Source organism: Manacus candei, unplaced genomic scaffold (genome assembly GCF_025592945.1).
Source record: "Manacus candei isolate 608988 ecotype Guabito, Panama unplaced genomic scaffold, ASM2559294v1 h1tg000017l, whole genome shotgun sequence".
Taxonomy (NCBI): domain Eukaryota; kingdom Metazoa; phylum Chordata; class Aves; order Passeriformes; family Pipridae; genus Manacus; species Manacus candei.
The window spans coordinates 19,851,670-19,879,017 of NW_026138065.1; the positions used below are offsets into that span (position 1 = coordinate 19,851,670).

At 39.9% G+C, this 27,348-nt stretch overlaps 1 protein-coding gene across 4 annotated transcripts in view; it reads right to left on the minus strand.

Moving 5' to 3' along the window:
* KCNH1 (potassium voltage-gated channel subfamily H member 1) overlaps window positions 1–27,348 on the minus strand; it is a 184,386-nt gene that overhangs the window by 92,857 nt on the left and 64,181 nt on the right. For all 4 annotated transcript variants that reach the window (XR_007903857.1, XR_007903856.1, XM_051783133.1 and 1 more), the window contains exons 8-9: window positions 3,783–3,982; window positions 396–648 (exon numbers count right to left, since the gene is read on the minus strand). Coding sequence is in view for 2 of the 4 variants with exons in the window: in XM_051783133.1 (XP_051639093.1) it covers window positions 396–648; window positions 3,783–3,982 (453 nt within the window). In the remaining 2 variants the exon portion in view is untranslated. The remainder of the gene's footprint in view (window positions 1–395; window positions 649–3,782; window positions 3,983–27,348) is intronic.

The window sequence follows — 27,348 nt, forward strand, 5'->3', positions numbered from 1 at the left end:
TTGGAAAATTTCCATAAAAAGTGGATTATTAACAGGGGGTGGGGTGAGAGGGAGGCAGGGAAGACAGGCACTTTAAAAAAAAGTTTTCTGAGTCCTAAATGGAATTTCTGACAAAAAGAGATGTGCCGAGACAGGAAGAACTCCAAGAATGACCAATGGTCAATGCTCAAGTAGAGTTTCCATTGAGAGGAAACAGGGTTAAAGCAATCTAGAGATGAGATGATTGCCCTTCCTATTTACCTGTGTGGAACAGGAAGGACAATAAAATACACCTCTCCAGGCTGTGGTAAAGATAACTTGATTGAAGTTTTTTAAAGAATGAGAAGAAGAGGTTATAAAAATGCTCTGCACATCTGTATTTGTGCACAATGCATATTATCAGCTGTGAAACTTACCCAGTATAGCAACAACTTCATCATCCTGGATCACTTCCAAAGACCCTGAAACCACAAAGCAAAGGCTGTCGACGCTCTCTCCAGCGTGGTAGATCAGGTCTCCTGGAGCACAGTGCACTGTCTGAAATTCCATCGCAAGCGCTCGCAGGCACCCATCGCTTGCCAGCCTGAAGGCTGGGTGCTCCTTGAAGACTTTGCGGTTCAGATGCACACAGATATCTGCTCTCATGTCCTTAGGGCATATCTGCAAAACCTGAGAAGGAAATCAATCAATTCCTGTGCGTGGTTTTTATGTGCCTATTATTGCTAGTTTACTACACAAGGTTTAAGAACTACTTTCCTCCTTCTTGTAAAATTTCTAATCTCAGTCTGTACATTTATTTTTCTATTATTTACACACATAAGCCACAATGCTAACTTAGTCTACTTTATAATACCTGAAGGAAAATACTCTTTTCATCTCAGCAACGTGCTGCGCTGGATATTGAATTACCATAAGGCCTCAGTTTTTTAGACAATAAAACTGAGGGCACAGCAGTACAGAAAGTGTTGAAGAAAAGCTTCCTGAAGGATTGTTTCTAGAGGGTAGGTCACTTTTTTGATAGGCAGATTCCATTAAAAGCCTGTTCAAATTATATGCTCCAAATCATAGAATATTGTGTAGAGGAGAAGCGTGATCGCACATCTCTTCAACAAACAAACAAACAAAAAGTTATTTAAAGCTTAATTAACTCATAATATTGAGAACTGCAGGTATTCAAATTTACCCCTCAGTGGCACTAACAAGTTTTTCGGTTACGCCAGAAAGGGACTTTAAGGTATGATGCTGTGTTGGGCAAGCTGATCTTCCAAATGCAATGTTCCTCACGGCAATTCATGATGTGTGCTCCTAAGAGAACACAAACTGATGCTTAGCACAGCGGGTACCAGGCAGGGCCATTTCTAAAGCTTTTTAATATAATACAGACAGCAGAGTGGAAAGAATACAAAATTACTACTGCATGTACAGATTAAAAGTTCCTGGCAAAAGCACTGGAAATACGCAACATGAACAGAGTTGGGAGATGACAAAAATCTTTGGAGGATAGTTTGTGATGAACTACATCCAGGATGTACTATTTGAGAAAAACATTGAGTAGTCTAAGTCTGCCTATTTTTTAATTTTTTCACCAATAACTATTCCATCCAATTAAGGAACATTCTGGTTGAGCATCAGAGTTACTCCCCCACATTTTCCTAGATGGTAAGAGAAGAGAAGAAGCAGCAGCATTGCCTCAATGCAAATACTCTGGGTAACACAGGAAGCACTACAGCTATGTCTACACCTTACAGTGGGGCTCTGTGCAAGATCTGAGCAGAGAATCAAGCTCATAATTCATGGTAGTGGTTCCAGATATTATGCCTGGTACTCCAAAGGCAAATGACTCTAACACCAATATAATTATCTTTGGCCCACCTCCAAGCAGACCTGTTATTATAGATATTACTTCCAAAAAGTTATATCTCTATAGCATTAAAGTGATGATCTTTTTTGGCTGCCCCATGCAGAGCAGCAGCTGAACACCCCAATTCTCAGTTTTCCAGGTTCACAGAAGTGGGCTGGGGCAACAAGACCAACATTTAACATGGAACACAGGTAACAGCCATAACTGTCTTTTAAATTATCTCATTTACTCTGGCAACAAAAACATTCTGTACTGGCAGATTCTTTCCAAATTTTACTGCTGGAATTACATACACCCTTTGCAGTTACTTAAATATATCACACAAAAAGGGTTGCTGTAGTAGAAACCAGAATATAAAAGAGAGTATTTAACATTATGCTCTTATCCAAAACACAGGCATCAAACCAACAGAGCTCAGGTCTGGGAGTTTATGGATTGGCAGAGCCATTAGTCAGCCTTACACCTGCTAGCTTTTGCTATGCAGATGAAAGTTGGTTCTTGGTTTACCAGTCATCACCAGTGGCAGTTCAGCTATGAACACACCAGTTATTGAAAACAACACTGTATTAGGCTCTTTGGTGTCCTGACAACTGGAGACTTTTTCCCTGTTTATTAAGATAATTATCAAAGGCTACAGTGAGAATTGTCGTGCTCGGTTTGGTTACTCTGCTGTCTCCAAATTCATTCTTAGAGCATTTCTCTCCTTACCAGAGGAAGTCAGGAATGAACTTTAAAGATAAGCTAAAAAAACTCCATGTTTTACATAGCAATTTTTTCTTGTTGCTTTGTTAAAATGATGACAGTAACTTGTAATGGGGGGTGAATGAAAGCAGCAGCACTCACTACACTGTGTATCCTCAGATGTTGTCTCTCCATCTTCCCCAAAATGTATGTACCTCAAATCCATAATCCCACAGACCTTCTAACCAGCACTATCAAGCACTAAAGTACCATTTCTTTCTGAAAGTTAATATGAGAGACAGTGCTTACAGAATTATGGTCTGGGATCTAAAAATGGCAGATAAGCTGAAGATATTTAGGAAAGCAAACAGTACCCACTGTACCTCTCGGTCTCCAGACAGCCCAGTGCAAGGCCACATCTGTTCTACTCCTTCATAATGACACTATAACAGCTATACAGAAATGACACTATTTGCTCCTTAACTGCATCATCTACAGTTTAGAATACTAAATTAAGCTGCCAACCAGAAGGCTGGTGACCAGAGCATTGGTATAATTTCTTGAATGATCCACCGCACAAATCACATCTCTTTACAAGCAGAAGAAAAACAGTATCTATCTCCATAAAAGCTGGAAACTAATACAAAAGAGGCAAGTAGTTGCTTTTGTACATTTGTTCTGGTGAAAGGCCATTTGTCATTTTAAGACACAATAGGAAGTTACTTGTAAATTCAATGAATTAAAATGATAACATTTGCCTCACATAAGGTAGATTTCAAATAATACATTATTAAATACTTCCAGCTTTCATTAATATCTTTAATCTGCACACAGAATGTTACATTCAAATTCTACAAAGACAAAAAAAATTACTTTGTTTTCAGGCCCACAGAGCTGCAAACAACCTCACACAGAAATAATACAAAAAAATCTCATCTGGAGAAATTGTGAGATTGTGTTACAATCTGGAACTTGTTATTTATTTATCATCCTTATTTACTGAAAACGAAGCTTTTTTCTTAATAATTTTTATACAATTTCATGCCATATCACTAGCAAAACACACATACTTTTACCACTAGCATATGTCAGTATGACAGAATAGCTGAAATACTATATTTGAAAGTTTAAAATTAAGGGAAGCTACTACTTAGAACTATTTAAAGAATATTTGTCTTCTTTACTAAGACAGTACCTCCTGTTTATTTTAATGGAATACTTTCAGGATGTGACTTCTTTCCTTGCAGTTTAATTTACTTACCTTTTCAGTATCTATTCCTCTGGACATTGACCAGGTGGAAACGATGTAATCCATCACACGTTCACTCAGTCCTTTGGGGACCTGGTAGAGCTTTAGAAAGTCCCGGACACTGTTCAGCATCTCATGATATCTATTTGTATTAGCATACATTTGCTGAAATATGGTTGTCACATTACCAAAAATGGTGGCATACAGAAGGGCTGTGAAAAAGAAGAAAAACCATAGAAATAATACACAATTAGCAATGATGATCAGTCTGTGTTCCACTGTGCTTTATGACTGTAAATGCCAGGCCCATAAAAATGCATGCAATATCAGTGCTGTGTTAGGAAGGCCTAACAAGCACAAGTATTTTATAGGTCACCTTCAGCACTATAAATTGAGGACCAACAACAACTTTTGGGAGGTCAGGTCCTGCATCATGGAGTTCCTGAAACACAACTAATTGTCTTTGTCCATAAAACAATTCAGCAGTACCCAAAACCTTATGAAACCACAACAGAAGACAGAAGAATTTTAAGACAAATAGTTTGACAGCAAATACTTTAAATTTTCATCTCTGGTTTATAGCACTTGTGTTGAAATGCCATCAGTGACAGATCTCTAAGCTTTAAGTGCATTATCATAGTAGTAAGCTGAGTCATCATTACCCACCTCAGTGTGACAACAACAATGCATCAAAGCAGAAGATTGAATATGTACTAAACAGCTACTATGGGTCAGTAATTTATAGATGCAAGTTTAATAGTATATAAAAACTCACATTATGTTTTATATTCTTTAGGCAAAAGAACAGCAAGGCCTGAGGCAAGAGCTAGAGCCTTCAGAGGCAGACCACTGCACAGCCCTTCTGACTTCATTCAACACAGTTATGAAGCCAGATGGTTCATCAAGATAGGTTTAAGAATAAACATGAGAAAGAAAAAAAGGCAGTGTTTCCAAGTGCAAAGAGAAACAAGTGAAAACACACAAAATTTGAGAAGATCCGCCTGCTGAAGCCCAAGACAGAACAGCAGGCTGGTGGCAGCCTCAGTGGTCACGTTTTGATATCTTGCAGAGGCTGGGGCTGAGGGTCTTCCAGCCAATCCAGCCCTGAACAAAGGGGATGGACAGGAAGCCTCAATGGGAGCTTTCCTATGTTGTGAATCCGGTCAGTGATATGTGACAGGCTGGCTGTAGAGGCAGAACAGTCCGGCTGCAGATACGATGATTACCACCAGTAAGTGCTCTGGATTGCTGAGTAAGTTCTTCCTCTTTATCATTTCCTGTCCCCCAAAACAGGTACCAGATTATCAGTATCATCCACTCAAGATAAAAAATAAATAACTGAGAAGAGAGTATTTTTCCTTATCGAAATACCCCTTTTTGCTGTTTATTTCCTCCCTCGCCACCTATAAAAAAAAAGTCTTCATCCTATTCCTTTCCTTGAGAATGCAGCTATTTATTCAGGTCAGTGTTATAGGCAGATATCCTTAAGGCAACTAAGATGTTTTAGGGTTCTATGACCAACAAAAAACCTTTGATTTTGTGCAAAAGAAACTTAGAGGACTGTCTTTCCCCTGATCATTAAGAGATGCAATTTAAATTTAGATTTGCTCAAGGCCTTTATGCAGCTGATTCTCTGCAGAATTCCTTCTTCATGTGCATGACTTCGTTTCTTTTTATGAGTTTTTATAGAGAACAGCTCCCCCCTTTTCCAACTACCTCTCTGTACAAATGGGTATAGAAATATAGAGAAAAATGTGCAGACTCAGTTTAAAGAAAAGTGGAGAGTATGAACAGGGATACAGTGACCAGAAACATATATATCTCTGTTTAACTTTAACTTGTGCCTGAGCAAAACCATACCAGGAAGTCTGATGCAAAGAGTAGGGAAGAACAATAAAATGCTTTAAAAAACAGATTTACTATAACAGCTCCCTAGTACACGAGTATTTTGTATTAGAACAGCATTACCTTTCCCTAACTAAGTCCTAGTTTGCTCTCTGTTATGCAGATGCAAACACAACCCTACAGGACCGTGCAGTAGCACGAGGCATCCATAGACATTGTTCTTCTCCCAGCCACCACAGTACTGAAATAAGTGACAGATTAGGAAGAGGGTCACAAGCACATTCTTATCTGTAGATTTCTGGGCAACCGTACTTGTGTCCATACAACTCTCTGGCAAACAATGAGACCTGAGGGCTCGGTACCTTGGCATGTACAGCTCTATGCCAGCAAAGGTAAAAGGGAGTCACCACTCTGTCCCATTAGTTTTCATCTACAAGAAGCCTAAACAAAAAAATTCGGTTTCTCCATTTTGATTATTATGAGGCAAGCAATTTCCACAGCAAACTGCAGCTCTAGTATGACAATTATCTTGGCAAGAAAAATTATTTCTGCCTAGATTAATTTTTCACTTTTAAAAAATTCCCAAACTTACAATCCCTAATATCATTAGCTAACCATTTTATTACTATTAAAGACACATTAAAGTCAAGGATTTTTGCAGCCTAATATTGGGTAGATACATTAGCATATTAAACATTAAACTCTTCTGCATGGAAATAGCTGGTTGTATGCCTTTCCTTCTTTTCAAAGGAATAATGAAATGAACCCACTGCAGTAGACTGCAGCCCCAGAATGATTTCAGAAACACACAGTCTACTACAGGAAGAAAGCTGGGCTGTTTATGACAGAGCAAAATCCCCAACATCTTGTCTCCATGAACGTCAAGATCTCTCAGAAAAGATAGAGCCTGCACCCAACATTAATATTCTTATCCAACAATAGATAAAAACACATTGTCCCCAGCAATGTGGCTACCCATTTACAATGCAGTCTATGTTACCCCATTTAAACTAGTGTTTAAATAATGTCAAAGATAAAAGCACAGTAATTTCAATAGCTATTTACCCGCACAAGGGAATCTTGAAGGTCAGACACAGGTTGGAAAGGTCACCAAATCATCTGCTACTTTTAATGATGTAACAAGGAAGAATAGAGACATAAATACAAGTCAGTGCGGGTCTCAGCTACCAGAGTAAAAGATCTGGGATCTGATTTTAGAATTATAAGAGGAAGAATTTCTATCTGTAAGAATGAGAGGTTTACAATTACCCCAATTATAGATTTAAGTGCTGCATGTGGTTCCTGAGATGAATCATCAGATTGATGATGATTTGTTCAAAATGCACTCATGCAAAGCCCTCGCATACAAAACGTGTGCATAAGAACTACACAGCAACAAGTGAGACCAACATCAACTAATGAACAGCCTCTTACATCTTGCCCCAAAGGCATGCAGCGCTTTCTGAAACCAAACTGCCTTCATCTTAACTTTCTGGAAAGCTGATCCAGGAATTCTGGATATAAGTTCCACTTAACAATTAAAAAGCCAAAACAAACTCCTTTTACATACTGTGCTAACCTAAATACTATTCAAAGAGCAAGCACCTGGATTTACAAATAGCAGATGATTTAAATGTATAATTGCACTTCTGTTTCATCAACAAGTTCCGAGTTTACAACAAATTATTCAATTCATAGATGGCTGTGAGAAATCACAGCCTTGAAAATCTGTTGCACTATATTACTTCTCACTGAATATGAAACACAATCATAAATTAACCAAAAAAATTGCATGTCTCAAAGGCATTTTTCAAATAACACATTGTGAGGTCACACAGAATTAACATTGATCAGATAAAAATAAAAGCAGAAATTAATAATTGTTTGTATCATATCATAATTATATGAGAAAACCACATTATTTATAAATGTGCAATTAGAACAATGTAAGAGCTTATAATTGGTTGAGATTAGAAGTCTTGATTAATGGTAATTATGCTTTTTATGGGTGGAGAGCATGCAGTTAAAAAGGAAAAAGCTGAACTGTTAATTACAATCTGCAAGCAAATACCAAACTGAACAGGTATCTATCAATGAACTGTTTACAGAATTAGTTTTGATAGAATTGTTATTTGTAGTCTTGCAACTTGAAATCAAAGCATCTAAAGTAAGATCTACTGATCAAGTATCTACATAACCTTCTAGAATAAGTACAGAATTTAAATAGGCTGCCCCATTTTCTATCAAGACAGAGGCAGAATTGCTTAATTTCCTACTTCTTAGGAAGCTTTGTGTACTATAAAGTTTCCTATTTGTAATCTTTCATCTACCTTTTGTTTTTTACTAATACAATGCATAGAGATATCATTTCATTTAGCTGGTAAAGAACAAATGTAAACAACTTAGCCATAATCTATTAGGTCAATTAATATTAACACTTCATTAATTTTAACAATGTATTTACATAACATTTTCATGCGGTAGAAAACAAATTACAATTGCTACTATAATCTGAGCATGTCACCAATTCCTCAATTTCACAACTCGGGAAAAAGACATTTTTTTAAGTGAAAGTAAATTCCCAGAGGAGTTCTCCCCCATGTTGTCTCAGTAACTATTAGATCCTGCTCTTCCCACAGCTCCCTATTCTCCTGACTAAAACAATAAATACACTGCTCCCCCTCCCTTCTCCATTCCACCAGTTTGTAATTGGCACCTCAGAAGCAAGGCAGTAGCAATGGCAAAGATCAAAGAACTGGCACACTACTATCAATTGAGCAAGTTTGAAAATCAATCCAACGGCAAAGAGCAAAGCAGAAAGCCTAAATAGGCCATGAGGGACACGCACATCAAGCTATGTGGCAGAACCACTTGACTTCTAGGATGAAAGATGAGAGACCACAGGCAAATTTTATTAAAGTCTTAGTCAAATCCTACTGCAAATCTTCTCACTTTCATCATCACATTTGCCAAATTCACCCTGCTGACAACAAAATTGGGACACAGAAGGACTACACTGGGCTCCAGCTACAATGGAAATGTCTCCCCTACAAAAGGACAGGACACCAGTGAGGACACAGTTGATAAAGGCTAAACAACAGAGCATCAGACATATAATCTTTTTTCGTCTGCCTGTCACAAAAAAACCCAAGAACTGCAATGAAATGAAAGTCAGTGACATAAACAAGGGAACAGCTGCTCCAAGAAGCCACTTAAGCAACTACGAAAGAGTAGAGTAGTAGAAACATCTGTGCACCTTAAAATAGGCCGTCTGCAGTGTGTAAGGGCAGAAAAGGAAGAGTTAAGAACAGCTATGGAATAAACACCAAAAACAGCTCCCACTGCTTCTCTCCTCACACCCCTTCCTAAATCTACAAAATAAAAGCATACTGCTACTGCAGTAGCACAGACATATAACCTCCTGTTATCAACTTGCAATTTTGCCAGTTTGAGGCTTAATATGGAAGAAGACAAGAAAGTGTTGGTAAACAACCAAACCCTCCAAGGATGCTGAACTCCCTTAGGATGCTGCCTTAGGAACCATCCCTTAGGATGCTTCAAAACTGAAGGGGTTTTATTTTGATTTGATCTGGTAGCACCCACGCAGCTGGTAGCAGCAATCACAGGTGTTTTGGCTCACAAGAATTTCACAAGGCCAGGCATCCTGTGCAGCATAACTCTCTAACAGGTTTTGCTTTTGCCTTCAGCATGTTTGGGCTGAGATAAACAGCATGGGAAAACACACAGACCAAAACTGATCAGAGGTGATCAGAGCCAAAGTGAATAAAAGCCAATAAAGCAAACTTCAGCATCAGCCCTGCAAGAAAGCTCTCCAACTCAAACAGCTCTCTCTAAACTGAAGGGCCAACACCACTCAGCTCTCTATGAAAGGCTGTACCTTGGATCCAAGAGCCTGCTTATGAAAAGAGAGGATGAAGGGCACCCTGCCAGTCCATACAAAGGAAGAAGGGTATCTATTACCTCCAGGGCCAAGGCTCCTGCCTCTGCACAGCAGGACCTGACTAAATTAACAAAATCCCACTAATTAACACTGTAAAATCTGGATTTTGACAAATTAAGAAGTGTCTAAACAAGTAAAATGGTAGAGAATTCTGATTCACAAATCTCATAATTCATTTGTTTTGACAGCTACAGTTTAGTTTATTTACACTGAAAGGTGCTAACAGTCATCCAGAGGGGGATTTAATGGCAGCCATAGACTCCACTGCAGCGGCAAAAACTATCTTTGTTCCAAACATACCAGTCCAGACTCACCAATTGAATACTTTTATCAACACAGGATGATTTCAGCTCAATATATTCACTAACAGGTTTTACCATGATGAGAATTAATAAAACGCCAAATCTGATTAAATCCTCCGCAATTTGTGGGAAAGGACACTCTTTTACTGTTTTGTAGAATTTTATGGACAATAAAATTTAAATTGTCTAGAAAATTGAAATAGATTTCCATTTCATTTCCCAGCACTAATGAACAGATCACCATTTAAATGACGACTGAGCCATTTAAGGGCATCATTTTTCTTCTACAGTTTATACAGAGTAATGCATGGCCATTTTCAATTACTTGGTTAAAATTAAATCTCCAGATACTGCTTCTAGATTTTTACTCATTTGCACCAATGTGAAGGCTTTTGCTTTGAAGCTCTTTTTAATCTACCCTCAATTTATCTGAAATGGTTTGCCCCAATTAGAAGCCAACTCTCCTCTTTTTAAAATCTATTACTGAAGTAGAGCTACGCATACCGAAAAAAACCCAAACCTAACAAACCACAGCTAGGAAAAGTTCTCTTTTCGTGTGAAACTGCTTACCTACACAGTTTTTATGGTTCCTCTGTTCACTATATCTCCTCTGTGATTTGTATGATCCTGTCTACAAGGCCTTGCAGGAGGGAAAGCTAGGGAGACTCAAGGAGATCATCTGTTATCCAAACTTTGTAATCCTTTTCCTACAATGCTGACACATGTTCTGCTGGGCTTTGTACTGCTGTCTCAGGCCTGTTCTGTTGGTGATTACTGAGCCTTATTTTGCAGTAACCAACCTGTGGCCTTTGAGATTCCAGAACTGGATCTGAATTTTGCACACCAAAGCCATGATCCAGCACTAGTGCATGTGGAATTCTGAACCAAACTTGCCCCCATGACTGTTGCAACACAAGAGTTTGATGGCTAAAGTCACTTGCAATGTCCAAGCAACATTATCCAGTCTGGTTCCTTTGGTCATTGCTCCAACCTCATTTAATTAAGGTATGTTACATTTGAGTGCAGTCTTTGGAGTGATTCTTTGTTACAAATGATAATTGGATTCAGATAGCTTCCCTCTGCTCCCACCAGAGCACCTATGTGGGAAGTTGATAGCTAGATGCATTTCTTACTGAGTACATTCAGATCTGAATCCATCAGTGAGACCACAAGGAGGAAGGATCCAGTGCCTCCCCTGAGCCTGCAGTGTTCTCACTTCTCATTAGGTTTAAAAACTCTACTCAGCTATGCACATAAACATGGGCTTTAAACACTACTCCACAGGTGTGAGCACGTACGCCTATGATGGACACAGTTAGGAGAAATACCAAGAAAATGCATTTCTCTTTGACCACTAACTTTCATCCAATTACTTAGAAAAGCTTTTGCTGCCTATGTAGCAAGTACAGCACAGTCTTTTTTAGGTTTTGTCTTCCCTGAGAACAAAAGAAAAGGTAAAATTTTAATGCCTATAAATTACCCCAATATAAAAGCAGAGTGGGATGGAGGTACTATGGTTTCATTGTGAAGTGAACCAGAGGTGGGTGGTAGAGTGCTGGCCTCATCCAGCCAGCTGATGTAAAAATTGCATAACCCTCGTCTCACAGATTCCAGACAGAAGTAACTTCTCTGGATTAACTGTATTGTCTCCAGACCAAAAATTAGTTAAACAGAACCCTGCAACCAACAGGAAGTGTTTAACTGAAAGCCTGAGTCTCCAGTAGCTCACCTGGCTTACACTTACCAGCACCCTTCAAGCTGACTTTGCCCCAAGCGGTCACACTGCGAAACCACCCGTCACTTAAGTGCTTGTGGTAATCACTGAGGAGCTGTCAAGTCTGTTCAGTTGACACACCAGCCAGCAAGTGTTAAGAGAATGGCTGCATCTGACAGGATGAATGGATACTGGACATAAGGACAACAATTAATTCTCAGTTCAGATCAACTTTACTGTGAAATTAAGCCCCTAAAGCTATTGCACTTAACTGGATTGTGCTGTACCTGTCTGCTTTGCTTCACCGCAGCTCAGTCTGAAGCTTCTGATGCAATAACCCTGGTAAGCCAGACACCTGGGGTGTTGCTACTTCAATAACCACATCAACACTGCAAGATGCTCTTCAGCTCACAGTGAGTAACCTGACAGTCCCATCTTGCACGTGAACAACTTTTACTTCTGGGTGCAATGAGTACAAACAAGTTATGTGATTATATTCCATGCAGAGTTTTCAAACACTTCCCAAACAAACCTGAAGACAAACTGTTCCCTAACTTTCCCTTTTCTGGTATCATTAAACAGTTACAAATATTTAATGGTGCTCAAAATACAAAAATAACGAAGTTTTGAATTATGTTGAGTAAACCAACAAGGTCAGGGATAAAGATGACATTTACAGATGAAGACTAATTTGAAGTGGTTAAAGAATAATTGTCACTGGAATGACTAGGTCTGAGTCATGCTCCTCCCACACACTAATCACAGGTGTGCTTGCAGACCAAAATCAATTGGTGCACACAGTATGTACAGGAACATGAAACAGGAATAGCTCACAGACAGTGGACTCTCTAGGGGAGGCTGCTTTACTGACAAGTGAAATGACAGGCTAGTGAAGACACATATGGCTTATCAAAAAATAACTGGAACAACTGTTTGTGTTTCTAATGAGAAACCATGTATGGAGGCATGGGAGAGGAATACTTTCCCCTTGAGTGGTGAAAAGGCTTACAGCCTAACTTTCTGAAATAGGTATTCGTTACTGTTCCTGTGGCTCCAGTTGAAGATGCTTCTCTTCCAGGCTGAGTCTGTTGTTTTATTAAAACTCAGCAGGACTAAAAGCAGCAGTAAACATGCATACAGCTGGGAGTTCCACACCTCACTTCTAAAGAGGATTATATTTATCATTATATTCAGGGGTAGATGCTGTTTTGTAAGAGATACGGCTAAATTCTTTTTAAAGTAAACATTACATGGAAATCATCGGACATCTAAAAAATGTCAGGTAGCTGCATTTTGTGGTTTGCTGAGTTTGTTAACAAGTCATTACAAAATGCAAATATATTTGCACATATACAAACATATACAGTCAAAAATAATGATGTAGTAATATCCCACTGGGACCTTTTTAGAGAACTATTCTGCTTGTGCAGTGCCTACACCAGTGAGGCACACAAGAATGGAATTTGCAGATGCTAAAAAGCTGAAGCTGGCCAACAGAAAGTAGAGAGGACTCTCAAAGGTAATGAAATACCTCTGACAGTAATTTGCAGCTACAAACCTCATCCAATACTTAGGCACACAAAGCTTTTACTTGCTTAGGGAAGAATGATTTAGGGAAGACTTCAACTACACTCCCCTGCAATCAGTGTACATCTGGGATACAACAGGCCTATGTTTCAAACATTAGCACAGGAGAAGAGACCTGAACTCATGTCTTCCATTTTCCTGTAGAGTTCCTTCACCTAAAGGTGACTGGGCAGTTTGAGAGAAAGTAGAGGAAAAGGGCTTTTACTGTTAGACCTGTTCCAGTCTCCACAAAGACAGCAGGGGTATGATCCCAACTTTTCCACATCCTTAGAGTCTTTTAACCATGAAATAATTGATTAGAATTGAAGAGGCAGATATCTCTGGCCATAAACACAGACTTCTTTGCTCTCACCTCCCCACAAAGTAATGCATTTTCTGGCAGGCTTGCTCAGGGATTCTTGGCCAGCCACAGTAGGTTGAGAACACTTACTATCCTAGCATTCCCAAAGATCCTAGGAAAAAGGTAATTTCTAAGATTGGCTTAGGTGATTTAACATGTGTACATCAATAAAGTCTTTGGAATCACAGGGACATAAGGTGGCTGTGGCAACTGGTAAAAGTAGCCAAAGTCTCAGTTTAAGTAAGCCCTAACACATCATCAGGAGTCAAATCTGAGAGTAAACTGTTCATCAATGTGACCTGGGGCACATAGCATGAAAATAATGGCTCCCCTGAACTTAAATCCTGATCTTTGAATTCTAAAACGAAAAGTCTTTCCAGATCCACACTCTCTGCTGACACAACACTGATCCAGATAATCCTGCAGCAGTCCCAAGGAACCATTCCCTGATAATTCTTGTAGATCATGGATAACTTTCACAATATCAGAGGACTTCCAGAAGAGTTTTTGCAGTTATCTTTTCCTTGTTAAAGTGCTGAAGAACTTGCCTTCTGTAATTCTCTGCCATATACAGAATCACCTAAGAAGCATCTTAAATCTTCCAGAGCTTCTCAAATTCTTCCCTACCCCTGATGGAGGCAAAAAGATCTTACAGCTCATTGGAGATAAGCAGTAAGATATGGGCAAACAATTGTGGTAAATATATTTGATATAATTTACAAGCATTGAAGTTGTTGAAGGATAAAGAAGTAAAAATGCAGGAACTTATTTTAGCACTTAAATTGTGGTAATAACCTGCATGCTTACCTTTTGAAAGCTATGTGAGGTGAAGAACCATTTATTAGCTGTGTGTGCTACCATGAATATTCATTTACGGGTCTTAGGCACAAGGCAAGGCTAGAATGCTTTTAAATAGCTTGAATTTTTGATATTGTATAGCTACTACTGGCTGACATATTAATGATTCTTGACAGAATGCTTATCTTTGATCTGTTGCTGTAATCAATCAGCACAAGAGCAGCAGGCTATTAAAATATTTTTCTGTCAGGCTCACTTGACATGCTTTGAATGGTACACAGCATCAATATTGGGTTTGGATGTTTTTAAGTTTTTAGTTTGTTGTGGGGTTGGTTTTTGTTTGTGGGTTTTGGGTTTTTGGTTTCTCTTGTTAGTTTGGTTTGGTGTTTTAATAAGAGAATCTAACCTGCAAACCACACAGCTGGATTCTTTGGATCAGTGTCTCTTGAAGCTGTCCTTAAATATCACTCTTGATATGGAGCACTCAGGATCCAGTCACCATGGTTTCAGCTCCCTCTGAAAAATGTCCCTCCATCTTCCTTCTATCCTGCCTTTCTCCATCTACACATGCACATGCACACTGTTCTTTAAAACCATTTCTCCCAAATTCTTGCCATCTACCTGGCCAAAAATTAGTCTTCATACTTCCTTCCAGAAGTTCTGCCTTCCTGTTTTCTTTCACTTCTTCCAGTTTTCTATTCAATACTCCATCTTCCTCTAGCCTTTCAGAAACCTGTCATGGGAGCAGTGATTTAGCAATTTCTCTGCAAAATTTAAATCAACAACTTGGCAAACCCATCAAAGAGGCTGCCAGACCTTCTTGGCCTCAATAGAGAAGCCTAATGACTAGGAGGGAATAAAAGTTAAATTAGACAGCCAAGAGAACAGGGAATCTTCAAAGATTGGAGGAGGGAAAGAAGGGGAGGGACAGGGATAAAAGCCTAAATATGTAAGAGCAAGGTGGAAGAGCAGAAAAGGAATGCAGGTGAGGTTAGAAACACAGAACACAAACCATCAGCCCATAACTGAACTGGTGAAAAGAAACACAGAGGGGGCTTAAACATCCAGTTTTCTGTCCTGGCTTGCCTTCCTGATATCAATACCCTCAAAGTTAAAAAGACACACCTCAGTAACACTGCAGAGGGAGGGAACAGCTACACAGTGGTATGGTATGTACAGAGCACAGTAAAAGACATTCTGTACTAGTCAGATGTGAAGAATTAGAGCGGCAAGATAGGCAAAGTAGAGACCGGGAGCAGTTTGCATAAGGCCACATGGGAGAGTGTGTGATAGAGCTGGGAACTGAGCCCAAACCTGCCGGCTCAGGTCCTCTCTCCTATGCACTCACCCCCACTGGCTTCCGCACTCTACTTGCAGTATTTTTTAGCACTGATGAGATAAGCATCAGGGTTTTTTCACATTTTGCTTTGCCCTTTGCCTATCAGCTTATTTCTTTTGCAGGCCATAACACCTGTGTGCTGTGTTCAGAACCTTCTGCAGATTCTAGAGGCCAACAAGCACCGATTCTTTCTGAACATTTGGTAATCAGATCCCGGGAGAAAAGAGTAACACTGTCTCTGGGTGCATCTACACTACACCAGTAAAATGATATTGTACCAAACTTCTGCTTACTGAAGAAATGGTTTAAGACCATGTTCACTAAGATCAAAAAGTGAAATGCAGCAGCTGAACGCTGAGCAGTGGCTTACATGCATCCCTGAAAGCTTTGTTTGAAGAGTGTATCAACACTGTGACTGTGATGCAAGACACTTCAGACTGAGCAAGTCAGAGCAGAAGAACACAGTACCAGTAATAACAAATACCATGGTGAGAATCTTGTCTTTGCTAGAGGCTAACAAAAATAAATTGATCAATTTTTATATCTTAAAGCAAATACTCTATGATCTTTATTTGCTTTTCTCCATTATTTCAACACTGAAAGCTTAGTCGATAAACCAGAAAGATGAAAGAATAAACATTTTAGAACAAGCCAAGGGGACTAGACAGCAAATCCAGAGAGATTATTGCAGAGGGCACTAAAGATAACAAAACCATTGGGTCCAAACAGTATCCTTCATACAAAGCCTAAGTAAACAGGTTGTCACAAGCAAGGTGTGAAAGAGAAGGATAAAGTCCTTTGTGCTAATCTGCAGACTGACAGGAAAGAGCTTCAAGAGCTGCTGCACAGCCACAAATCTCTCCACAGCATTTTCATTTGCCCAAGTTCTCCTCATCACTGTGCCATCAGAGACAGCATCCATACATCCAGAGACCAGAGCTCTGCAGCTGGGAGGAGAGGAGATAGTGGGATTGTGGTTCTTCTGAGCATGTTGCCAACATTTTGAACCCTAAACTTCTTTTCCTCCTCACCTGTGTGGATCTACCCTATTTAACATTATTTTTCTATCCCTAACATGGTAGAGATGTTAAATTGTGAACAATTCCAAAGGCTACAGCATTCCATACTTCATATTAGTGTGGTCTGAAAAGGGCAGAGAAAGGAGGGAAATTGCTTAGGAAACCATATTTGACTGGAATCACTATGAGGACACCCAAAACTGAATACTCAGGACTGTGTTTTCATATTCCTAATCCAAATGCAGGAGGGAGAAAACACATATGCGTATCACACAAAAAGCAGAAAATTCTTAAGGGAAACCTTTTTATACTTCACCCTACACATTAAGAACATGTTCCCCCTTCCAGACGACGACCACAGTGATCTGAAAATTTCCAGCGTCTAATGGCCAGTCATGACTCCCTCTACTGGCACTTGTGCACAGTCTCCTCTTCCTCAGCCGTAGAAAAGAAGCAATGGTCCTTTAGCATTTCCAACAGCAGTGTGATAGCAGGAAAGTGTTGTCACAGCATTTTAATTAAAATGTATAAATATTTTGTTAAGTGTTAAAAAAAAATACTTTGGTATCTTTGAGTGTTCATTATCACATTTTTTTTCCTTTCTGTATTATACTGCCCTTTTACTTACTGTCTGGTACACTTAGACTTCCAGCAAGACTGAAGTTAGAACAGAATTAAGTCGTAAGGAATATAAAACCTTGTCTTAATCCATGGTTTCATACTTCATGCAAAAAGGACAACTGCTAATAAAAGTTTTTTTAAAAAAAACACTTTATCAACATTATAGTAAAAGTGAAAGCATGAAGAAAGCTCTAAATACTAAAAGCTGCAAGATGGAAGTGTGGGAGCTCATTAAAAAAGCACTGCACAAGAATGCTCAAGGCAAATGGCATTCAAACTTTTTCTACTCTGAAGTTACTTAATCATCACAGCAATCACAAGGGATAAAGCAAAGTATAAAGAACTGGCTTCTGAAGGCTTGCTGCTGTTCAGTCTTCTGGAAAGGTATTCACTGTAAAAGAGCCATCAATTTAAAATTCTTCTTGGTTATGGAAAGCCATCTTTCTAATCTGAGGCTCGATACTTCAAGCTGCAGGGCATCCTCAGCTGAAACAAACCCAATGACTTGGGGCTTCTGATTGCCCCAAAAGACCAGAACCACAAAACAGGGGCAAACTGAAGTATTATGCAAGTAGAAATACTTATTTTACACACACACAAAGCCAAATTTATCCTTTTGTGTGTGTCACCAATTCCAATAATCCAGCATGAAGACAACACAGTTTCTTTGTGCTCATTCCCTGAGCATTAAAAGCTACGGTAGCGATGCAGTGTCAGGAAAGTCCATGTTTCCACATAATAAACATTTACATGGAACTGCTCAGTTTCCCTTTTCACTGCATTTACAGTCAGACTGTTCTGCACAGACTGGACGAAAACATGCTACAAAATCAGCATGGAAATTTTTATAGGCATATAAATTATTACAATTGCTACAAGGCTGTGGACAAACCAGTCTGAGGCACATGCATAAGTACACAAATTTAAAAGATCTGAGTCATTCTGTAAAAGGTATAGCAGCCTCAATGTTGCCACAGAAGTCAATACACCAGAGTTAGTCTTTTCTTGCTAAAGTAAGTGTTCATTCTTCATTGTTCCTTGTCAGCTGACAATCCTTTCACACAGAGAAACAACCAGACAACACAATGAGTGGGGAAGAACAGGTGTTTCTTCACTGACCAAGTCCTTCTCTCTGTCATAAATTCTTCGAGAAGCATCAACCAGGCACCCCTCAACTGACAACCACTTAACCACTCCATTGACTCTTCTGCAATGAGAATTAGTAACCACTGCAATATCTCTGTGCAGAAGATAAAGGATAAGTGACCAGAATTAAGAGTGCAAGATTCAATCAGTGAGCTTCTGCCATTGTCTACTTCCAAGAATTTACAGATGTTACATTTCTTTCTACCTTGAAGTAAATTTGAAAACTGCTTTCCACTGAAGCTCTAAACCCTTACTGATTTGCACCAGACCTCTGCAGACTTTCTAAACGGCATAAATACCAAAATTCACTGCTCATTTCAATACAGCTACTAAAGCTGGGAATATCTCATACAGGTCAGAAAAAGTACCTTCACTTTGCTATCACGCTATGCCACTGCTGGTCTTGTCAAAGCTGATTCTGGAGTTCATTAACAAATTAACATAAACTGGTGCACCAGGCTCTCTCCCATCACCTTGGAGAAGAGTTACAGTGGGAAGAATTTCCAAAGAACAGCTGTATAGAAAGTGATCACTTACATTTAAATTTTTACGATAGGGGTGTATCACGAGAAAGTTTAAGATTAAGGGGAAGAAACTTAGTTCAGTGTTGGTTTCACACACTCAGTACTCAACTCTGCTAACCCAAACTAGCAAGTTTCAGAATGACCCCAGCTGAGGGAAAGCCTGAAAGCAAATGATTAATCAGTTGTTGTCCAGGACAAGACTTTCATTAATGTAATTAAACCCACTACTAGGTTAATTGTGGCACACAGGCAATCACCAATTTACTCACTAATGGCCAGTCCCACATATCTAAAAATCAGTGCCTGAAACAAAGCACACACAGCACTCTCTGGCATCACACTGAACTAGACAGGAACACAGAAGGGAATTTACTCCCCAAAAGAAGACACAAAGGAGGATGCTTTTAAGGATCTCAGTAAACAAAATGATACGAAAAGCTACAACTTGTATAATAAAAAGCAAAACCTCACACTTGGCTGAAAAACAGACATGCTAACAAGCACTTCTGCATAGTAACAGCTTCGGTGAGGTCTAGCAAGAAGCCACTGTGCAGAAAACCATGGCTGTGCTGTTTGAGGCAAGCTTACAAAGGCACAGTTACCGAAGACCAGTTTAGTCACCCCAATAGGTACATCCTATCCACTATTTAAGAGTTCAATCTGTCCATCACGTATCACTTTTATCCAGATGCTCCTAAGTTTCACACGTGCCCTGGGCTCCAACACCACCATTTCTCCACCAGATCCTACTGCTGCCACAGCTGGGAGCCAGCCCATGTTGCTTCTTCCAGTGGGTACTTCCCCACAGCATACAGCTGTGGTCAGCCTGCCGGGCTGGGCTGCAGGCACTGGCAGCTAAAGGGTGCCAACATGTCTTAGCTTGTCCTCAGAGTAATGACTTCCAGGAGCTAAACATGCCCATCTTTTCCGCAGCCACACTAAAGTCAGACATCTCCCTGTTGTTTCCATGACTCATTCTCTTGTGTTTCATCCAGAGAAGGCAATACATGTAATTTTTATTTCTATTCAGCACTTCCACTGACATTAAACTACATATATGGCTATCTCAGTAACTGCATAATCTTGCATATCTTTTAAGTTCAGTATTTTCCAATAGGCCACTATTAAGGGTCCTTACATTGTTGGTACCTTTCTTGAAAGGAGGCTTGGGTTTTTTCTAAGAATTCTCTTCTATGAAAATTCTCTCTCAGTTTCCAGCGCTGCTATTCTTGTATACCTGCTCTGAACATCAAAATCATGTTTTTTAAATGGACAAACACCGCCCTTGCTCTCAGAAATGGCTGACCTTGATTATCTCAACTTGAAGATTGGAAGATTTAGAAAGTTACAAACATGAGTCAAATGGAAAATAGAGAGAAAATGTGTAGACAACCCTAATTATAGATCTTGCTACATTTTGTTTCTAATGCTATCATCATGGCAGCAGACAGATAATAGCAGTAAAATCATAAATAGTAGGAAGGACTCAGAACACAAGCAATAACACAAAGCACATCATCAGCCTGTGGAATGAACACAGCCATCAGTAAAAAAAGCTCTTTGTTTTTGGGTTGTGTTTGTTTTCCCATTCTAATGAGAAGACAATGGTTCAATCAAGCTGTTTTGAACTGATGATCACAGAATCATTTAGGCTGGAAAAAACCTCTAAGATCATTGAGTCCAACTGCCATCCCTGCACTGCCAGGTTCACCACAAAACCATCCCTCTAAGTGCCACATCTTTAAATTCTTCCAGGATAGTGACTATACCACTTCCTGGGCCACCTGTTCCAAAGCCTGGTCACTCTTTCCAGAAATCTTTCCTAATATCCAATCTAAACTTCCCCTGGTGCAACTTGAGGCTGTTTCCTCTCGTCCTGGCACTTGTCACTTCTCCCTAGTGACCTCCCTAGACTGACCCTCACCTCGTTACAACCTCCTTTCAGGCAACTGTAGAGAGCTATAAGGTCTCCCCTGAGCCTCCGTTTCTCCAGGCTAAACAACCCCAGCTGCCTTAAGACTTGTGGTCCAGACTCTTCACCAGCTTTGTTGCCGTTCCCTGGACATGCTCCAGCACCTTGATGTCTTTCTTGTAGTGAGGGGCCCAGAACTGAGCACAGGATTTGAAGTGCAGCCTCACCAGTGCCAAGTAGAGGGAGATTATGATTGCCCTGGTCCTGCTGGCCACACTATTGCTGATAAATAGTTATCATAGCTGTTACGCTCTGTTTGCTTGTCTGGTTGCAATTTTTAAGTCCACAGTCTGAATGAGAGCATACCCAGTGTATTCACCACAAAACGATACAACACAGAAAGAGCACAGAGATCACTCAAGGCATACAGAAACACAGTATGGCTTTGTTGCTGCACAGATATCAGTGCCAACCTTATCAGCTGACACTGGGAACGTGCAGTCATCTCTCTTGCTAGAGAAACTGCGTATCTGCAAGTTGCAGCTCCTTCCTGACAGGACCAGAAATATTAACACCGGCATTGAAAGTGCAGTTGTTTTCACAAATAACCATAAGATTTAAGCTGGTACAATTAGCCTATGCTATTAGGTTTCTCTATTTTAGTTTTTCATTCACATTTTGACTTTTACAGTTCCATCTATATTTCCTCTATTAAAAAATTCTGCTTAGGTGCAATTGACATACAGTACACCCTTAACTTGAAAAATCATATACTATTACATCTGTATTCTCTCCAGTTGTCAAAGGTCAGAGTTTTCCAGTGGGTCACCAGTACAGATAGTTATAATTCTTAATGGCAGGTTCCTTGTTTTTTATAGGTGTGATGATAATAAAGGTAACAAATTATAAATCTATTCTGACTCAGAGACTTAGCAACAAAGTCAGGTTTGCAGTGTACCAAGTGTGGGAAACCTGAAGCTACAACACAAATTATCAAGCACCCATGAAAATACTGGTCACAATAATTTGCCAACAGTTAATATAAAAATGATGTGGCAGCACACAAAATAGTCTCCAATTCTGCTAACATGCAATTTTTTGTTTGAACATTCAAAACTGACATGATTTAAAAATCTGCCCCAATAGGGTGATATGATGAAGAGTAAGTGCATTTGCAAGCAGAGATTCTGAGTCAACCTCAGAAGAAAGCCAAGCCTTCAATGAAAGGTATTTTGCCTTCCTTTACTTCAAAAGTTCTCGAAACACTGGCAGCTCTTAAGGGGTCAAAGTCTTTGCAACTCCTCCCAGAACACTTCAGGAACAGCACAGCTGGAGTCTGCAAAGGAGAAACTGATGCAAAAGTAAAATCTGATCCTTAGGGTAAACAGGTTTTGTGGATTGTGTTGTCTTTTCTTCAGTTGGAACATTTCTGCCTTACCTCTCCTAGTGGACCTGACCATTCAGAACTGGGGTATTAAAGAACCTCTTGCCTTCCCTACCCTCCCTGGACACGGGCTCAGCAGAGACCAGGGAGGAAACTTGCTGTTTCCCACCTATAATTACAGTAAGTGCCCTTTTTTTCACCTTAGATGAATCTACAGCCTGTTGAAATGTGAGAAGCAAGAAATCCTGCAGCATTTTAAATGGCCTACAACTAATGGGCATGTCAATCAGCAAGTTGTTTGGGAAAGCAGCCCTGCCTTACAGGAAGAATGCACTTGGTCCACCAGGCAGCCGGCAACTGACAGCAAAGTCCCACAAAACCATTAAAACAGAAGTACTGCTGTGTAGCTACTGAAGGACAAAACTTTCCTGTTAGCAACCAGTGAGAAATTTGGCTGTGTGGCCTCAGGCAAACATTACTGTCTATTGACCATTTTGTGCGTCGCTGCATAGAAAATGGTACAAAACCAGATACTTTCCTCTAAAAAGTATAAAGCAGTACTCTCTGGCAGCATAAGGGTAGAGACAGCAACTAAAGGAGGATAAAGCAACTCTAGCAGCACACACACACGCACAAACATAGCAGTCTCAGATTTAAGTTCTTTCTTTTCCTCCACCTCTATTGCCGTCTTCTGGGAAGCAGCTTCTTTCACTGCCCATTTACCCAAAATTAATCAAGCTCTTCAGCCATCTCCAATGTTACCTTAAAGCCTGGGCCTACAGATCCTGCTCCTAATGCCTGGCAATACCCAACATCAAAAGCTTACAGGAAACACTTCTCATTCATGTGCAACCACCAAATGCTTTCACAGAATTCTTCACCACTGCTCTCCCCTTCTGACACTGTCTCATACTAAATCTCTCCTAGAGAGTACAGCCATGATGTGGCTTATAGAACAGCTGTAGGAAGGAAAACATGTAACAACTACTACAAGGACAATATTTGTCTCGTCAACACTGATTCACACATGTTTGTGCAGAGTGTGCAAGGCTAGAAAGTTAGTTCTGTTCCTGACCAGTTCTACCACAACTACTCCCCCAATGCATGAGAAGACAAGCTTCACAGCAGACTGTTGTCCTTCCCAACAGTTTGAGAAGCATGGTTGCCCTCAGGCTCTTATCTTCCTTGCTTTTCTGACTGTCTCCTCTGGCCCAGTATTTCACTACTGAACTGCCCATTTCCCTGTGCTTTGGGTCCTTGCAGTTGTACCAGCACTCTGTGTACTGAATCATTCATACATTTCAGCTATAGTTGCCTGCAGTATCATATTTTCCATTTCAAACCAAACTGGTAATGACTCAGAGCATTTTCTTCTGTCTGGCTGCCCAACAATGCAACACAATGGTCCCATAAAACAGTAGTCTTTTCTCCAGTTGTCTGTCTTATTGGAGGCTGCATATGAATAAAAGATAACTCCCTTCTGGATCTGAACTTTGCTCCCATGAAGGGAGATATCTTTTGTGTTGGCATAATCACAATCTAAATCTCATACACTTTGTACAGTACAATAATCAAGCCTGATAAAATCAGCACAGTCAACTGGTCATACTTACCTTATGCCTCAGCACGCACACTTTTCCTCACATAAATATCTCAAACTCCATTTTCAAGTCTTGGTCTGCTTTAAAGCATCATGCTTCAAACCAAGCTCTTTCAGCCACAAGGGTTGAAGAAGAGAAATACTGCTCATCTGTTGGACTACAGGTCTGTAACTAGTATGAGGAAACAACCATGTTAAACACACACCATGTACGTTTCTGTTTATTTTGGGAAGCAATCAAAAAAGAAGTTGAAGAGTTTGTAAAGAAAAAAGGAGAAACCTTAGTTTCAACTTCAGGTTCTATTTCTCTCTCTCAGCACCTGTTCTCTCTTTTGTCCACCTACACACACCTCAGCATAAAAGAAAAAAAAGCAAGGGAATCACAGTAGCTACATGCTTCCAACTTACACCTGTCAGTGCACTTACTAACAGACCAGAAGCAGCCCAAAAATATAGGGATGCTATCACTGGAAAACAGGATCATCCATCCACTTGGCAGCTCTTCAAGTCATACCCCAGAAGGTGCTTGGCAGTGTCATATAGATCTCTGCCTCACAGGTACTGCTGTTCTCATACTTTTAAACACAAGTGGAGAAGCTTTGACTGATTTGTCTGTTGTCACAAGGAGTGTGCTGTCTCATATCACTGAGAAAAAAAAAAATTCTGACTCACCTGGCTCTCTCTTTTTTTTCCAGAAAGCTCCCCTCATGGTCAGACAGTATATTTCAGTGCCATTCCCAGCATGTACTGGTGACTCAGTATGCTCAGGTGCACCTTGGAAACACCTACACCAATGCAGGCAGCATGGGGAACAAACAGGAGGATCTAGAATGACTAAGGACATTACAGGGAGATGACCTCATTGGGATCATGAAGAAATAGTGGAATGGTTCACACAGCCAAAGCCCTGCAGCAGATGAATGCAGGCTCTTCAGGAAGGGCAGGCTGGAGAGTGAGGAAGGAGACTGGCTCTTTACTTAAGAGAGCTGCTGGATGCATCCCTGTGCACAGGGACGGTTCAGGAGCCAGTAGAGAATTTATAGGTCATGACTAGTGGATAGACCAACACAGGTGCCATTGTAGTGGCTATCCACAATAACACCTATATGCATTTTAGCACAACTTCAAGCTCCAGTCAAAACCGATGCTCTTTTGAGAGGCAGATCCTTCCCCACCTCCCTGCACAAAGCCTAAATATATAAGAAGGGCAAAGAAGGAAAAATAGGTCATGGAAGGTAACACCTCAGGTTAACACCTCAGCTGGGCATGGACTCAGCTCCCCTGTGTCACACCACAGGGCACTAGCACTGCAACACCTCTTCCAGACAGCTTTGGGCACAGCCTCCTGTCACTTAAGTTTACTATATACACGAAGGTCCAAAGCACTAGTAGACATTTTTTCTCATCATGAGCAGATCAGAACAGCATCAGAGGCCAAAGGTGACACATAGTTAGGTCATCTTCTCCTCTTAGCTGCCCACAGTCAGTGTGGCACCTACTTGACACAGTGATTTGCTCAAAGTAATTTGTCTATTTGGTAATTCCTCTATGATTATCAAAACAGGTTGCTAAGTTTATGTGGAACAAACCTTCCAGAAAAGTATTAATTTTCCCCTCATGCATTCTGTAGCTGCTATCTCATTATTAATCTGCAGTCAACTTATTTGCAAGGACTGTGAGAAAGACAGTTCCTGGAAATTTTAGTTTTGGCATACTTACTTCCTGATAAAATTGATTTTATAATTTTCTCAGTCATTTGAAGAAAGGTTTTTATGAAGAAAGAATAAGTAGAATCAAAAATATTCAAAACAGAAGTAAATCAAGAAATCAAAGCCTATTTGCACTGTTGCAATACAGGAAATAACCTATCTTTCCCCTCCCTCTGCATTTAAATGCACCAAACTGAACAAGAAGCTTAAAGTCCAGCAAATGTTTAAGGAATAAGAAGCTTAAAAAATTACATTTTATAACAACTTCCCTCTCAAAAAGCAAAGGGGTAGAACAAGCCAAACTCAGTATCTTTTCCATTTCCTTGTTCCTTACGAATTTCTTATGACATTCTCTCTGTGAAGAAAAAAAATAAAAAAGAGGATAAAGCTGCTAATGTGAGATGGCAAAGCTCAGAGTGGTGACAGGCCCAGAAATGAAGGTTTATGGAGGGAAGTGAGAGAAAAGTAGGAGGAAGGAGCTGGTGGTCCACTATAAGAAAGAACTGGAAATAGGAGAACAGCCACATGAGATTTAGGGTGCGCTTCTGTGAACACTGGGTAATTTCCAACACCAAATAAATCATTGCCAAATCTGTGTGTTTGATGCAAAAGGATGCACTCTGACCACACACACAAAGTGCTACAGTAGGTTCGACCATTGGGAGGTAGAATTCTTCTCATTTGCCCTCTGAGTATGAAAGGGATGGAAGATTTTAGAAAAGGAACATTAAGATTAGGTTGGTTCAAAACTGTAGCAAGTGTGCTACTTCATATTTTACAAAAGTTGTATTAAAAGTACAAACTGTCAGTAAGTGATACGACTGTAATAAATAAGCTTATGGTTTTCAGAATTCACCTAATGAACTGACTAGAAGTTCTGAGACTAGAAGATCTTCGTGGACCAGGATGACAGAAAAATCTGAATACTATTTTCCATGCTTTTCCAGGAAATCTTAATTTTACCAGAAAATAACTTGAACACCCCCCCAAAAAAAACCCTAAAAAAACCCCAACAAAACAAAACAAACCCAAGAAACCCCCCATCTCATTAAAGTTCAAATACAGATATTAACTCCTTACCTTAAGTCCAATTTTTTCCCCTTCAATTTGGCCTCAGAACACTTAGAAGCTATTACAAATCTCCAGTTCCCTCTTATTTTGTAGTGAAGATCCCCCAGAAACCTTCCATTAACAATGAAGAAGTACCGAACCACAACCTGAATCATCCCTCTCACCTGCACTTGTCAAGCCACCCATTTTTGCTTTTGAGATGGTGAGAGGGGAAGGCAAGGTTTGCCCGTTATCTCACCAGAGGAATTTACTTCCACACCACCTGGTACAGTTACTGGTTTAATTTCAAAGAAGAAGGAAAAAAAGCATTCCTAATTCATGTTGAGGTAAGAACAGTCAGGCCTTAATCCTTCAACTATTTCAGCCTTTACAATAAGACACTTATGACCCTACTGGCTGCTGAAACCCCCGGATTAGAAGAATAAATTTTCTACTTTTCTTCCAGGCAATAGGACCTATTAGTATATTATTTGTCTCCTTCCACATTTTTCACACCAGTTGCATCAAGAGTTGCTGTACTGTGGATAAAAGATACTGATATTTTCACTTATAGTCCACATTTTCTCAGTAGATCAGAATTTCTTCCATCAGCCTGCTGCTTTTGACAGGATATGTCTTCAGATAATAACTCAAGTTCAGATCTAGTTTATTTAAGAGCTATCAACTTCAAGAAATAAACTGCATATGACCCACAGCAGTATTTTCT